At 34.5% G+C, this 17013-nt stretch overlaps 1 protein-coding gene across 1 annotated transcript; it reads right to left on the bottom strand.

Annotated features, from left to right (window-relative positions):
- Window positions 1–1664: 1664 nt before the first annotated feature.
- On the bottom strand, window positions 1665–14121 carry gda (guanine deaminase). Its single transcript, XM_038285660.1, has 14 exons — window positions 13935–14121; window positions 12166–12254; window positions 11832–12003; window positions 11090–11177; window positions 7911–8016; window positions 5511–5538; window positions 4765–4872; window positions 4576–4683; window positions 4383–4480; window positions 4213–4280; window positions 3894–4040; window positions 2861–2979; window positions 2737–2764; window positions 1665–2626 (listed from the first exon to the last, which is right to left on the bottom strand). The coding sequence occupies exons 1-14, from the start codon at window positions 14061–14063 to the stop codon at window positions 2559–2561; spliced, it is 1356 nt and encodes a 451-aa protein (XP_038141588.1). The 5' UTR covers window positions 14064–14121; the 3' UTR covers window positions 1665–2558.
- Window positions 14122–17013: the final 2892 nt, after the last annotated feature.

The raw sequence follows: 17013 nt of genomic DNA, 5'->3' as shown, positions 1-17013 counted from the left end.
TCGATTCTCTTTAAGATGTTTATTGAGACAGATGCTCGCTATCACCCTCCGCAGTCACATATGTTAACGTGTCACAGATTTAGTCGATACTGCTGTAAATCTTAAACAGAAAATGATTACAAGATTTTCTTCATATTGTTTTTTTTTTGTTTTGTTTTAGTTTTTTCAAGAAAAAAATAAACCAGGATTAATTCAGCATTTGTAATGAGGTTATAGTGTGTCTGTAACTAAGGGCCAAGCAACCAAGCCAGAAAGCTCACAGAGCTGAAAATTTACATTTACAAACCAGACCAGGCAACAGGAAAACGTCATAGTCTACAGAGGGGAAACATGAACGCTAGTAAATGTTCAGTAGGATATTTATTTAAATAACTGCCCTCATCCCTCCTCCATTATTTAAACAGAGTATCCACCAGAATCATCGCTGTCTCATCAACCCCCCAGTGAAGAAGGTGTGCTACATTTAGTTCAGGGACAGAAAGCATCATTGCAGACTGCGGGTTTTTCCCTCTTTTTACCACTTCAAAAACTTAAAATTAAACTTTTTTTATATATATATATATCTAAAAACATAAAAACATTTTTTTCCTACATAATAATCACTATAAAATAAAAATGGCCTGCAGTTGTTTGTACTGGGTCCTGGACAGTTTAAGAAAACATTGAGTAGCTTCCAGGAGCCTGTATTAAAATCCCTGTCAATATTAGAATTGTTCAGGTAGATTTTTATATTCAGATTGAATTTCAGCCATTAAAACACATCTATAAATGTTAATAATTCCCATGTGCAGCCTGAAGCTGCCACACCAAAAATACATGTGTTTTATTGTCATTATATGCATATATGAATGAAATATGAATTCTCAAGGCCAGCATAAAAACAATCTGTCCATTAAGTTAATGTCAATGTCTTTCATTGGGCCCCAAATTCCTGGCACCGCCCCTGATCATTACATTCTTAAAACAATCTTCTTAGCGAAGACAGGAGAGTCTTTTAAGATTATAGAAAATTCCTGCAGCCCTTTGATATCCTGCATGAAGAATTATACCAAAAATATGTGGCACAACAATTATTTTATGTTATCTAATTATTTCATTATACCAATACTGCATTAAATATCGTATTGTATAAGTATGTATTAGTATGTTGTCATTTTTGTAGCACATAAAAAAAACTGTTTGCTTGTGAAAGAACAAGGTGTGGCAAGGATATTCCAAAAGGTTCTTTACTACTAAAGTCGAAAAGGGTTACCTTTGTCTTATAATTTTAGGTTTGATTTGGACTGAAAATTACAGTTTGGAAATATGAGGTCAGGTATGATAAAGAGAGTTTCTTTTTTTTTTTTTTTATTCCGCGAAGCCTGAGTCTACTATTGGTAAGATACTGACTGTTACTATCACAATTAGTTCAAATAATCTGAACCACAGTTTAATCCAGTGTGGGGCAGTATATTGCATTTGATCTTTTCTGCCCTCTAGAGGCTGGACTGGTATTACCTCTTTATGTAAAACCATTAATAATGTTCTAAAAACTAGATTAGACCCACATGAACAGGCTGTGTTCTAAATCAAGGTGTTGACTGAACCTATCATATTTTTGCTATGAATTGTCATGCACAATCTCAAATGACAAACAGAAAAAACAAATAAGTTCAAATAAAAAATAACTTTTAGACGTTTCTTTATTCATTTTTATTATATTTCATGTTGTGTAACAGATCAAAACAACAATGAGAATGATCTTAAACACAAAAAAAAAACTCAGTCACAGCGTGCAGTGTTTAGATTTAATTAGCAACCCTTTCAGTAAAAAGCAAACTTGAGTTAAATACTGTTAATAAGAAAAGTGAAAAAGTTTGCTTTCTTCTAAATTCAATATTATTTCAAAAGTGCATATCAAAATATTACAATATATATATATATAAAAGATCAATCCTTTATTGGTGTATGCCCAAAGATGTAAAGAACTAAACCAATTTAGTCACTGATAAGGTGATAGTTTTCAGTAAAAAGACCATCAGGACTCTTACAGTTCTTGGACTTTTTAGAAAAATGTAAAAAAAAAAAAAAAAAAGAGAAATTTCTCTTTTCACTTCAACACTTTTTTGTCAAGGCTGTATTTTGTTGGAGTGTCCAGTGGTTAAAGCACAGCTTCAGCTTCTGCCACAAGGAATCTTTCAACACAAAGGCCTAAAAAAACAGCATCAAAACTACTGCAGTTTCTGCACCCTGAGTACAATGAAAAGCACCAAGTCATATGTTACTGATTGTCGTAATACAACTTAATGAATGTGTGCAGGAATAAAACCTTTTTTTTTCAGTGTGGATTAATTAGGCCTACTATACAAGAAAGAAGGTGCATAAGTAGTAAATAATACTGTAAATCTCTTGGGTAATGATATCTTGGAAAAGACAAACTTCCTAGTATTTAAAAAGTGCCTTGTTTCCTGATTTAAAATCTACTAATTCCAGACTAAATTCAGGCTTGGCTTAACTCAGGCTCTATTAAAGAATCTGCCCTAAAATTTCCTTGTGAGGAAGGTAGAAGGCATGTCTGCTCATGGCTTTTTCAAAGGCACCACTTTTCTCCCAGCAACAAACACCTCCATAATGTTTCGATCATCACCTGTGAAAAACAAAAAACAAAAAAACAAATGAGGGAAGAGTTACACGTGTGATAATTGGAAGACTAAAACCAAAACATGTGAATGAAACCAAAAAGAAACCGTAGCTCACCCAAATTCAAGAACTTCTCCAAAAGAACCTGAATGTCAAATGATTAATGTTGTAGTTAAGTTAAACTCTTTGACTGATTTGACTTTAGGTCTTACAGTAATATATTCAGATATTACTCTGTTACCTTTGGATTTTCATCTTCGATCAGGTCGATGGGTCCCCCTGGAGCAGCCACATTAACTCTCAGGGCATCAAAGTCTTTTCCCACTTCAAAGTTTCCAGTTTGCTCGTCCAGGGAGAGGGCTTTAGACAGAAATACCAAATATTTACAAGTCTGTTATGAAATTAGGGATTGGACTTCATTCCAATTCATGGGGCGCAACAATAACAAATTATGGTCTAAAAGTAAAGGATCATTATATGTATGTTTGAGAGAAAAGAGCATACAAAATGTGACTGTCTGCCCTTTAAATTAACACAATGCAAAAATAACACGGCTAAAAGCATCAGTTACAATAGAAAGTGTTGTTATTCCTTCTCAACAGTAATTTAATCCAAAAGAAAATTTCCAAAATGGTAAAGAAACAGAAGTTTAATCCAAACATACCTTTTCACACTATATTGTTGAATAAAATGTGTATTAAATTTGAGCAAATTTGAGCAGGGTATCCCCACAGCTTTATGCCACCACCACTATGCTTCCCCTTGAGGATACCATGATGTGTTCAGAGTATGTACGCTGTGTAAGTTTTCCATTACACAAAACATTTTGGTTCTAGACCGAAAAAATGACTGTGGTGCCAAGAGAGTTTCTTCCTCAACATATTTATTCTCAACCCTTCGTGGCTTTTAACATGAAAAATAAACCAAGTCCTTGGTTTACTTTACTCCTTCACAAACATAATAAATGGTATTACACATTTATTTTCCCACTGGCTGTGGATTTCTCAATTTCCTGTTATAAGATTTCCTGCTTCTTTAACGGATCCTCTTGCTGCTTAACCCATCAGTTTAATTTAATCATCTAAACATTGCCCTGTGAGACGTTTAAAGCTTGGGATATGTTTTTAAAAAACTATGCATTGCAAACGTTTCAGCTTTTTATCTGTAAAACATCCTTAAAAATGTGTCCCCTTCCTTTCAGGTTTCTGTTACACACCACTTAATGTTGATCTATTGTAAGGCCATGTGAAGCAACAGTTCATACTGGTTCCTACCATGGCTCCCTCCCAGTGTGGCCAGTCTGAAGACCTCCTCAAAGGTGAGCGTTTTGTGTTTCGGGTCCTGGATGGTCAGGACTTTGGATGAGTCCAGGGCTCTTCTCACAGCATCAAGCATAGATGAGGAGTAGCCTCCTGCTACATCTGATGCATAACAGAGAGAAGGTTACAAACATTCACTGGCATGTATCTTAGATCTCATTTGTGTTGGGCGTTATAGTTTATATACCTGCCAACGAAATGAGTTAGAAATCACAAACTAACTTCAAAATCTGATGTTTCAGACTATAATGTGGAATTAAACTCTTTCACTCACCTGTACCCAACCCTAGCTTCACTTTGTGATTCAGAACGTTGCGTACATCCAACACTCCGCTGCACAACCTGGTTAAATAGGGAGACCATTATCTGTAAAAAAAAATCACTTCATATGTTTGTTTACTGTCTGGACTGTATCATCAGCCCTGGGCCTTTGCAAAGACTTACGATATGTTTGAATTGGGACAGTGGGACAAAGCAGCTCCTGTTTCTCTGAATAGAGCCAATTCTTCATCACTGAGGTGGCAGCCATGGGCCATAACCGTCTGCAAGGCATTCACATTGAGAGCATTATGACTACTTTATTCAATTTTTATAAAAAGATTCACATTCTTGCTCCTGGATGAGACTGTGCTCCCACCTTGTCAGTTAGAAGGTTACATTTATTATAGATGTCTGTGTAAGACCCTGATTTGGGAAAAAGCTGCTTTACAAGCTCTACTTCCTCCAGGTTTTCACTGATGTGACTCTGAAATAAATAAATAGAAAACAATCCCTTTAGGTTCAACAATTAATGTTCTCTGCTTTCAGGTCGACCATAAGAACTCACCTGAATATGCAGGTTGTTATTTTTGGCAATAGCTCCCAGCTGAGCAAGCAGGGCTTCTGTGCAGGATGGTGCAAAACGTGGAGTGACCACAGGCTTTACCAGAGGGTACTGTTAGGACCACCGATTCCCCCCCAACACACAAACATAACAAACAGGCAGACAACAGAGCGGATCCATTTCTTTATATGAATTCACAGAAATATTTCACCCCAATTTTAAGAAATAAGTAAATGTATGAGATAAACAATACGTTATTTATTTAGATCATTCAAACACAAACCTAAATACCTAAACCTTAGATGATTGATATTTATTTGTATCATAAAGCATATTTATTTCAAATACATAATCAGCAGGTTTATGTATTTCATCTTTATAATATATACTTACTCAAAATTTATACTAGTGAGTGCATTTATTTCAAAGACATAAAGATTATTGTTTGAATTACATAAAGGTAGCCTGACATAACAAGTACATTTCATTTATTTGATATAAATATGCTAATTAGTGTTCATTTTGTTATGTATATTATGTATACTATATAATTTATTAGTTCTAGACACATAAACTAAATTAATGGGCTATATTAAATTAATGAATATGCATCATTTAAGTTTTATTTAATAGGTTTGTGTTGCAATTTTTTTTAAAAAGTACATGAGAATTAGTCATGTAAAAAATTCTATAAATCTTAAAATTTGGGAGAAATATTATTTTTGAGTCTTTTACAGGCAGAATCCTACCTTTTTGCTCAGTAGTTCTTTGATGAACCTTTTGGAGAAAAACAATCAAACAAACATTGATGTGTATGATTAATCAGTGATGGATAATAGGTGCAGCACATTTGACAAACCATTGTGTATCTATGCTGAGAAAAATATTAGATAAACACTGTTCTATCAATTAAACTGTTAATTGACATAAGTGCACAATATAATGTCCCCCAAAGGTGCAGGGGAGTATTATTACATCACAAAAGATGGACCTTCTTTGTGAAATAAACATATGTGTGGTTGAGATAAAACTGGAAATTTAGAAGTAAACAATCGTTACTATGATAATTGTTTCATCATTGTAAACAGACTCCGGAGCGTGAATGTTCACATTAGTAAACAATTTAACAGCTGTTACAGGGCTTGTTGAAATAATTTGGTATGACTGTAAACTAAAGTTTCCCCCTCTGGGAATTTCTTCAAGTATTCAAGCAAAGCAGTCCGCTTCACATGAATAAAATCTTCATGCCAAATGGTTTATGGTCGGTATGGAGCCAGTCCAACAGTCACTATGATGCTTGTTAATCAGAGGACCAAACAGAGTCACATGGTGCAAACAACTAAGCAAACACACAAGGTTGAACACCATTTAAAAAGCGGTTTGCAGAGAAGATGGAAAGAACAAGCAGCGACTTGAGGCTGCATGCCATCATGGTTTCAGAAGAAAACTGATTTGCAGTCCGCAAATAGTAGTTTGGCATATTTAATAGACATGGAAGCATTTTTCCTACAATAATTTAATAACTCATGAGTGAATTTTAGATGCAAGTTATTTTTTCTTGTTTTGATATGGTTTCCATACAGTTGGCTTCCTACCCTGATCGGATCTGTTTCCCCCAACCCCCACAATGTCCCAGTTTGTGAAAATATAATTCTTCAATTTCATTATTTGAGTGTAGCTAAATGGAGGGTTCTGACACTCATGTTTCTTGTAGATCTAATGTTGATCCAAAGGAAACAGTAGCAAAGTCCAGAAGAAAGCACAGAAAAAACAGGAGATGTCAGGGAAACCACACATGAGGACCTAAGAAAATAAGAGGAAGCAGCAAACAGTAACTGAAGAGGAGGATTATAAATGGGAGACTGAATAAAGACTAGGGTAATCAGCAGATTGGGAGCAGGTGTGGACAGAAGAATCTAAAAGGGAGCTAGGAGGAGATGGACACAAGAAAAGAAACCTTAAAAAGAACCAAAACCATGACAATAAGATGATTAAAACAGATTCATTTTTCAGGATATAAGAGTATAATACGAATTATAATGCATCACGGTGGAACTTCTACAGTTCCCTCTCAAACTGTCCAGATTTGCTTTTAAAATGCGTTATGTGTCACACCCAATGGTGAGTAATCAGTTACATTAGCAATTTAGTTTTACTGCAGTGTACTTTAGACTTCAGTAATAACGTGAGGTATTGCTACTTTGACTTGAGGCGCATGAAGAACAACCTTTATAAGAATAAAAAATATAACAGTCAAACACAGAAAGACAAACCTTGTTTAAAGGTGCATTCTTGTTTTTACATGACTTTCTATCTGCTGAGCCTGCTGGGCAACAGGTCAGGTGAATACACAGCAAACAGTAGATAATGTCACTGGAGGTACTTTACTCTGTTCAAACATATGTACGTGATCTACTGTAAACATTAGATTTATTCAAACAAGATCATTGCAAATGTGTTTCTTCCGTATGATTTGGTTATTTTTGGTTATCTGTTGTTTGGTTTAGGTTTTAATTTTGGTATTTAAGGTTCCTGAATTTGTACAGAACTTTATTTGTCTATCTAAAAGTGTTCTTATCAAATATTAAGTAAAATGTCACCATCAGTTACAGGCTACTTTAGTAGCATTTTTATCGAATACTTTCTACCAAACAGCTTTTTACTTACTTGAGTAGGATAATTTTAGTAGTGAAAAGAATGCATAGATGCTCTACCCACTTCTGGTGATACCAGTATGTGGTTGCAAATAATATTATTCCTCCAGACAAATTATTCTTGTCTGAAATGAAGGTGAACCTTTAAACACAACCATTTTTCTCCCCAATTAGACAATGTGGATGAAAATAATGAAAATAAAAATCTGCCTAAATGTACGACCAGAATCACTCTAACTCAAATGTGGTTGGAAAATGGTGTGAAATGGTTTACATCCGCAAAATAGGAAACTATAAAAAAAAAGACTTCAAATGAAACAAAATAAAATCTGGGAAAATATGATACAATAAAAAATAAGAGTGTATAGAAATATTGGAAAATTCTATCTTTCCCTGCTGTGAAATCACTAATGACAACAAATATTGTTCATATAAACAGTTTTAAAACTGTTCATGTTTTTTGATGAGTCTAGAAATGTACCGAACAGCACTCACCGATAGGTCTCATCTTGAGACTCGTGAGAGGTTTCTTTGTAATGCTTTACAAAGTCGTTTCTGTCCATACACACCTTACCTACTAAGGCACGCTGCCCAAAGTCATCTGCAAATGCAATCAGAACAAAAGAATTAGAAAAATAAAAAGTCTAACATCAGGTGCTATGAACATTATTTTCTACACTGCTCATTAGAAGTAGTGCTTGTATTTCTCTATAATGTTTACAACTGCGGTTAAACCAAAAAGTATTCATACCACTTTCATACTCGGATGATAAACAGTTCTCATTTAACTAAGGATTTATCTCTGATAGTAATATGACATGTATTCTCTAAACAATAATGAAACCATGTAAAAGTAATACAAATGTTTTTAGGTTAAATTTAATTAACTATGACATGTTAAAAATGATACAGAAAAGCTTTTAATAATGGTGGAAAAGCAGATTTGCATTGCAGCAATAAAATACCTCTTAAATTTGGTGAACAGCTTTTTGTATGTGCTATTTTTAGACTCAAATTGCATTGATCATTTTAATAATAAAGTAAATCAATCCACTAAGTTAATCACAAAACATAGATTAATTGCCCATAGACTGTTTTCAATACCTTTTTTAAGTAATTATGATGGTTTTCCAGATACAATTATGTAAAAAAAATAAATAAATAAATAAATTAGGACTACAACATTAAAATAAGCCAATAAAAGCATACTAGGGTTAAAAGAAAACTAGCTTAACAGTTATTTTTAAAGGGTACTTTTAATTGGATAAGTGAACCTCATTAGGTTGCATATTCTAATTAATGGAATAAAGTATATTCCAAAAATTCATGGAATATTTCTGTATATTCCTCAGTGAAACGTGTTCATGAAAATGAAATAAATCTGTTGTGGTTATGTATAATTTTGAGCCAAACTGTAATCCCATGCATATCCTATGTTTTGATTTTGATGTGAATATTCTTTGCAGCAGATCAAAGCCTTTCTTGATTTTTATCATCAATTATAAGTAGAAAGAAATTAATTGATTTGTTTTAATAAGAGTTGTGCAAGAAGAGACATACTGCAAAATTATATTGTTATAATTCCATAAAATATGTTTTTAGGTTTGAGATGGACATTTTGAATCTCGCTCCCCTTAATCAATAAGTACCAGTCTGTATCAAGATGATCATTTTATTTGTTAAATGTGCTGATATGGATAAATACAAATGGCAGGAACGGATGGACTAGTACTGTAAATGGCATACTTTATTAAGCACTTTGGTATCAATGAGAGAAGTTTAGATCTATTTTTCTCTCTTTTTCTTAAAACAAGATTAAAGTTAAGCTATTTTCATCTTTAACACTTTAGACACTGTTCCTTAAATGCCACATTTCAAAAGAATCACAACGACAGGTATTACAATACAACACACAAGCCCAACCCTTGTTCACCTCGTTAACCTGCCTGCCTGGTGATAATCACATTCTTCACTCTGAGTAAAGCTTTTACCCTGCAATTATACAAACACACTGTAGCATCTACCTTATCATTGCAGGTTAGAAGTTACTACTTCAAGTACAACGGAACAAGAAAAACACAAACACACAATTGTTTGTATGTTACATTACAAAAAACCTTTACCCTGGGGTTAAAAACACACAACACAGCCTCACACAGTTGCATGAATGTGTTTCAGCTGATCTAAAATGCTGAAGCCACTAAAAGTAAAAAGAGAGATCTTTTAGCTTTAGCTATTTACAGAAGCTGTTAAATTTGAAATTTTTATTCTCACATACAAGGCCCTAAATGATAGAGCTCCATCTTATAAGAGAGGACTAATTGTTCCTTGTCTTCCTAACAGATAATTTCACTCCCAATCTTCAGGCTGACCAGTGGATTCTATAATTTAAAAAGTTAAATAGGAAGCAGGATCTTTTAGCTATCTTGCTTCTTTTCTGTGGAACAAACTACTAGTTTTAGTCCGTGAAGCAGACACCCTGCCTACTTTTAAGGCTAGGTTTAAATCTTTCCTTTTTGATAAAACTTCTTGTTAGTGTCTCAGGTCATCCTGAGTTAGTGTCTCAGGTCATCCTGTCTCAACTTAGACTGCTATTGACTTAGACTGCAGGAGGACATGTTTTGACATGCAATGTGAATTGGCCCCTATTAATAAATTAAATTGTTGTGGGATGATGGGGCAAAGACTGCCCTGCAAAGACATGCTTAGCATAATTTAAGTAATTTTATTGTACAGTTTGTTTTTTAAAAGTTATGGTAACTTAATCTTTTATGAGAAGAAAAACTACTTGAGTAGTATGAATTTAATGCAGGATCGGCAGGTAAGTCAAAGTTTCTGTACTGAGTAATTTTGCCAAGACTCTTCATGGGTAAATGCATTCCATTTCAGCAATAAGCCAATTAAATGAAGCTGGAACAATAAACACAAGTACTTCCTGTAAAAATCCTGGAACATGGATATGTGCTCAGACCTGTTCTTATGTCTGACAGTTGGCTACATAAAAGCTGGTGAGAAAAGATCAAAGATCAAGGTCCGATGACTTTGCTTACATAAATGACAGTTTAAAGCTACAAAACCTGAACTTGATTCAGAGCATTTGCAGAGTTGCATTTTTATCCCAGCATATGTCCAGTGTTAAGCAATGCAGCAAGTGTGAGATAATAAGAACAAGGCATAAAGGTGAAGGATCAATCTGCTTTCAAAGACATTTCCCACTGAGCAGAGAGTAAATACAGCAAACAAAAGTAAAAATCTGATCTGCCCGTTTCATCTAGAACATGTGATCCTTACATTCACGTTTGTTTATGTTGCACTAATTTAGACAATAATAGTGGAGCTTAATGATATTATCTGAGACAGATTAGGCAATTATGAGACACGTCATTGTAGATGTGTCACAAGACACTTTAGAGGACACATTACATTTTCGGAGGTTCCACTTCCCTCATCAGCTTATATAAATAATATCAGAGCTACAAAGCCTAAAGTCCGCCATAATAATCTATTTATGTGTATGTATGTAGTTTTTATAAATGTTTTCTTTTTATTTTTTTACCATTGACGAGGACAAAGCACAACATGTATGTTACAGGCATAAATCATTCAAGAGGACAAGTTCTATCTAAACCATACATAATTTGATGTTAAAATGCTTGTATGTGTTTGAACCTTACTTGCAATCTGACCAAGCAGAAGGGACGCATCAGTGTGTATGGTGGCAAAGTAACATGCAGTGGTTGTTCCGTTTCTTAAAGTCCTTTTCTAAGGAGGAAACCCAAGCATTAGTTCATGACAGTGTTACTCTGTAATTTTTGGCATTCTCTGTTAAGAAACTATTGTCCTTATAATAATTTTCTTTTTCTTTTTTTGCATTATGAGCCTGAATTCCTGGCAGATTTAACATAAATTACATTATTTGTTTTGCTTTCGTGAAAAACTAAAGCTTTCCAAACTGTTTGTAAGGAATTGCCAAGCCAGGTTTAAGCTATGTAGTGTTTTTACACTACTGTTTGCTTAAAAACAACCCCACTGTTACACAATGTGTTCGCTTATTAAAAAACTAAACAAAAAAAAACAAAATATGGTGTATACATTCTAACCTTTTTTTGACTTATACTGTAGTATAATCAAGTTAAGGTTCAATCAAAAGATTTCAGATTTTGAGCCAAGGTCCAGGATCCTAATACTGAAGCGGTCCATATAGGAATTTGTGAATTAAATATGGTCTGTTAAAGTTGCAAACATAACTTTGCTTTTTTTTTGCTACCATCCAGCATAATGATGCCATGGACTCGTATAAAAACCTGCAAACATGTTTCAGGACAGATCAAATATTTAATTGTATATAGGCTAAAATCTGCAATTATTTCCTTGTCATGTTCTTTTAAAAAATGTCTAAAATGAGAATAAACTCACCACCACTTGGGTGTAGACCTTATTTGCAAACTCCAAGTCCTTAAAGCGTGACTCCACGGGAAAAGTGTAGTTGTTGAGCCACTGCAGCAGGGGCATGTCCAATGCTGTGCCTGAATAGCTGTATTGGGATGCATGGATGTGGGTGTCTATCATTCCAGGCATTAAGAACTCACTGCAGGACAACAAAATACCAACAAGCTGTAAAAATATTATAAAACCTCTAAACCATTTCCATTGTAGCTAAAAATTTACATTTTAAACTTTGGAGCAAGCTTTCTAAAAGCTAAGTATCCCAAACAATTTTGAATCAAGATAAATTCACACTTTTACTCACTGTTGTTCCAGTTGAGTGACTGCAGACGGGTCAAACCCAAAGATCTGGGACAGTTTCTGTAATTCCTCTCCTCTCTCAATGAAAGCAATCTGATGGGAGAACATGAATCAGATCACATTCAGATTATTATAGACTTAGACTTCCTTTTTTGTCATTGCACAAAAAACACAAGGTGAATCTTGACAACAAAATGTCGATTTCTTGGCTACCAGTGTAACAGAGCTAAGACCTTATTCCTGCATAATAAATATGTTTTCTATAACTAAGAGCTAAGAGTTAGCTATATACAGGGTAAGGAAGTATATATATATATATATATATATATATATATATATATATATATATATATATATATATATATATATATATATATATATATATATATATATATATATATATATATATATACTTCAGCCCCCCTCCTTACCCGGGGGGCTGAATAGCAGAGAGCAAACGTGGGTAGAGTACTCAAGATGTGTAATAAGGAAGAGTGCAGTACTACTTCATCATAGTAAAAAGTATTTGGTAAAAGGTTTCTCGGGTACTGAGTAACTCATCATAACATCTGATTTATTATTTAAAATTGTACAATAAGATGGAGTAAAATGCAAAGTCCTGGTATTTTCAAGGTTTTAATAAAATCATTTAAAATATAAATAATATATTTGATAATAATTTCTCCAAATGCAGGCAGAAGAAACACACTTTTACAAATCAATGTATTTTCATATGTAAAACAATGAAAACCAAGAGAGCTAACATCTTATAAAGATATTACTCAAGTATAAGGAGAAAATATGGTGCACTAAAGTTACTCTATAAGTATACCTCTGTTCAAAAGCTGCTCACATAGATGTAATTAGGCTTGTTATCAATTTCTGACAGAGACATAGTTGCTATATTATTCCTGTTAAGTAAACAGATCTGCACACTGCTAAAACAATCCTCTTCTCATTTAAAGGCTGGGCTGATGTCTTATAGATCAAATTTATAAATAAAAAAAAAAAAGGATGGAAAACTATTTAATGGAAACTCAGGGAAAATCATTTCCAACAGGAAATATAGGCATATTTGTAACTATGTCTAACATGATGAGCTTTGTTGAAGGATTTATGAGCAATTTTTGCAGATTGTAAAATTTTTAAAGGATTTTATTTGCTTATATTACCAGATTTTGAATGATCAAAGTATGCTACATTGTTTAAACAAAAAGTGTGATTACATATTATATAATATTGGATTGGATGGATAATAGATGCCAAGAGAAACAACGGAAAGTCACAAAACTTCAGATTAATATGTAGCATTTGAGTTTTTATTAATAGTTAACATCCTACTGCGCTTTGTATTTCCTTAAAACTTTCTATCAATGATTAAATCACAGTTTTGGTCGGATCTTTGCCACATCCAATCAATCCAAACATGTAAACCGGAAAAGCAAATATTTCACAATGTGTTATGTTTTTCTTTTATATCATAGCTCCATTATTCTTTAATGTATTATAATCTACTGTACAGTCAGGAATAAGCAGTATAGGCTACTTGTTATTATAAGTATTCCTGTTATTTGATCCTTTTCCTGGGATATTTATCTAAACTCTCAAAGGTCAATTTTGTCATTTTACACAACAGAATAAAGCTTTATCTCAGCTCTAAAAATAATTTTTTTCTTTTAAAAAACGCTGTGCTTTTTATATTATGAGCGACAGCGATCAAATCAAACAAAACTTTAACGACAGACATAATAAATAGGATATGAGACGCAAAACCTTTCCATCCGAGTTCACTCCCAGCAGCGCATCCTCCAGGACCAGCAGCGCCTCCTCAGGGGTCGAGTGCACTAATGTTCCTCTGCAGACGAAGCTGATAACGGTACTAGATTTGTTAGGAGTCTCCATGTTTCTATCAGACCACCTTGAATGTGTTAACGGAACGGAGAGGAGGGCCACCTGCCGCAAAACAGCGGCTTTTATTGCCTTTCGCGCAGTGCGCACACACCACCCATAGGAGACGCGCCTCATCCGCAGCCAATGAAAGGAATGCATGAATTTAAGTAACTATTGGTTGTGTGTGTGTGTTTGGGGGGTGTTTGAGCGCGAATTATTAATTACTAGATATTCTGAAAAGGCATCAGGAGTTTGGGTGTGCAAATAAAATTAGATTTCTTACGTTTCTGATTTTACTAGACTATAATCAACCTAACATTATCCATACTCCTACTAGTTGTAGGTCTATAGTAGCTATTCTTTTAATTTTCATTGACATGTCTCATCAATAAAGTTGGTTATTCGAAATACAGATGCAAACACGCAAAAAAGCTGATGTGAAAATAAGGAATCAAATGACACTAAGAAAAGGTTCCTCTGATTATTTTGAGAGATATTAATCATTTTGTAATTTTTTCCCCCTTTTTTTCCTTTTTCATAATCAACATTGCTTTTATGTGATTTTATCTGCGGGGAGTTTATTTTTGGGTCAAAGTTCTTCTTTTTATTAAAAACCAAACACAATGGAATGATGAAGCATTCCAAGTGGTGCAAAGAGTGTTTATATGAGGAGGGGCGATGGTCGAACAATCATATCGAGTCCCCTCCACTTCTACAGGATGCAGAACTATATTTTTCTTATAACTTGGGGCAATTTACCCAATTGAGGCGGGATTTGATGCCACAGACTATCGGGTAAAAGTCATGTGCTCTTACCAGCCAGCCAAAGGCACATCCCTGTGGCCATGATGTAGCCAGAACTCCTAATCAATTTGAGGCACAGAATCCCAGTGTCGCAAATTATTAAAGCAAATCTGAAAAAGTAATAAATTATATTGTTCCAGCTGGTCAGCTATGGTTTCTCTGCCAGTGCATGTAATCATAACAAACGTAATGAGAACAGGACCAGGAGCCCTGGCTCCTGTTGGCCCCTCTCCAGAGCAACCTGAAAAGAGGTGGTTCTGTTGTCTTGCAACTGGGGAGACGAGGAGCTTCTACTCAGAGACAAAGAAGCAGCTGCTATTGCAATCATTGGCAAAATAATGTTTTTCTGGTATTGATTTTTTTTTTTTTGGGTTGAGCATTGTTTTTGTTAATCTGTTTTCAGTTTGTGTGATTAAGCTCAAATCTGGTTTAACGGTCCAGGATCAGTTGAACTTCTGCCTCTGCATTCAGATGCAAACAGTGAAGAATGTCGACTTGACCCACAGATCTTTGTTTTCTGTATAAAAATGTAGTTTGTCTAATCTAACCACCGAGTCAAATACAAAATAACTTGCTGGCAGCCGTCTCATTTCATACTCAGATAGAACACTACAGGGCAACATTAACGTATATTATAAATGCTATTCAACACATGTAGTTATCAGATATCAATCTTTTATATCATTCTTAGTTTTACTTCTGCATTTTTAAAAACTCCCATACACAACAATAATGTTATTCAGATTTGAGGATGGAGATAAAGAGAGGAAGAGAATAAATGATCAGAAGAGCTACTGAAGTTATTCGTTTATATTATTAGATATTAGCTTTATAGACATAAATTGGCAAGATGTGTAATTTTATACTTTTAAAAATATTGCTTCTTTGACTATGTGACCTAACTGAGAAAACTACAAAAGGACATGAGGCATCTTATATGAAGGAGACCAGTGATGGCATCTAGTAAAAAAAAAAAATTATGATAAAAAAAAAATATATATGTGATCTCACAGTAATATAGCGAGATTCCGAACACCTAGATAACCAGAATGGTTTAAATTTCAGTCGATCACCTGTTTATTGTGTCTTTGGAGGGAATTATTTCAAGTCAGTCACCACAGAGGAGAATGTTGAACTAAGAGGTGCATAAGAAAGAGGAACAGAGAATGAGAGAACAGAAACTCTGTAATAAAAGTCTTCCTTTTTTGAGTCCATTAACAAGACGTATAGACATGAGCATTAAAACAATATCTATATCCAGTGGGGTTGTGGCACCTGTAATGTCACTGCATACCTCCAAGGCTAGTTTCACCCCTGCAAGCTTATTAAAAGGAGGAAAAATTCTATTTTAAAATCCCAAACTAGGAAATTATTCAATGATATTTATGAGCAAAACTAATAAGTACTGACATGTTTTATTTTAAACAAAAATTAAGTTTAGATGCAAATTCAAACAGAAAGGCTCCTCGTCATGCAGCTCTGTTCCAGCCAATCACCATATTTTCCCTCTTCATCCAATCATCCCATATGGCTCTGCGTAAAGCTTTCAATTTACAGACTCCCCTGGTCTTCAGCTGAGCTTCGACCCCCATGTCCTCCATCATGTTCTAGAGCTCCTTTGGTTTTCCTTCTCCTCTGGCCTCCACTCCACCACGAGGGTCAGGATCTAGGAGGCAGACGTCTCTAATCCCATCTCACTCTTCTGCTGGGGTCCAAGCACCAAAGAACTGCCAGATTCATCAATAAATCTAACTTTTCTTTGTGTGTGGGTCTCTCCAGGTTGAAATCATCTTAAAATAGAACCCAGCACAAGTAAAAAAAAAACACCACATAATCCAAAGGGAAACATGGTAATAATTAGTATCATGCTCTGGTGTTGTTATTCCTCAGATGAAGGTTTTTGATGAAGAAGAATAAATCAGTTCATGATCTGTTTTAAATACCATTCATTTTACAATATAAAACATTCAGGCTGTGGTGTGGTGTAGATTTTATTTAGCAGCATCACAGAGAACCCAAGCAAAAGTCAAACCAACAGAGGAATTACTTTTTTAGACCAAAATGAAAGTTTTGGAATGGCTTAGAGACCAAAGTCCAGACAGAAAATCATTGAGCATTAAATCTTTGGAGGTCCCTAAGGGGGTCTAAGGATGAGAGA

The sequence above is a fragment of the Cyprinodon tularosa genome, unplaced genomic scaffold (assembly GCF_016077235.1).
Source record: "Cyprinodon tularosa strain WSP-4 unplaced genomic scaffold, ASM1607723v1 ctg214, whole genome shotgun sequence".
NCBI lineage: Eukaryota > Metazoa > Chordata > Actinopteri > Cyprinodontiformes > Cyprinodontidae > Cyprinodon > Cyprinodon tularosa.
The sequence above is the reverse complement of the archived record's forward strand: the minus strand, read 5'-3'. Positions and strand labels throughout refer to the sequence as shown.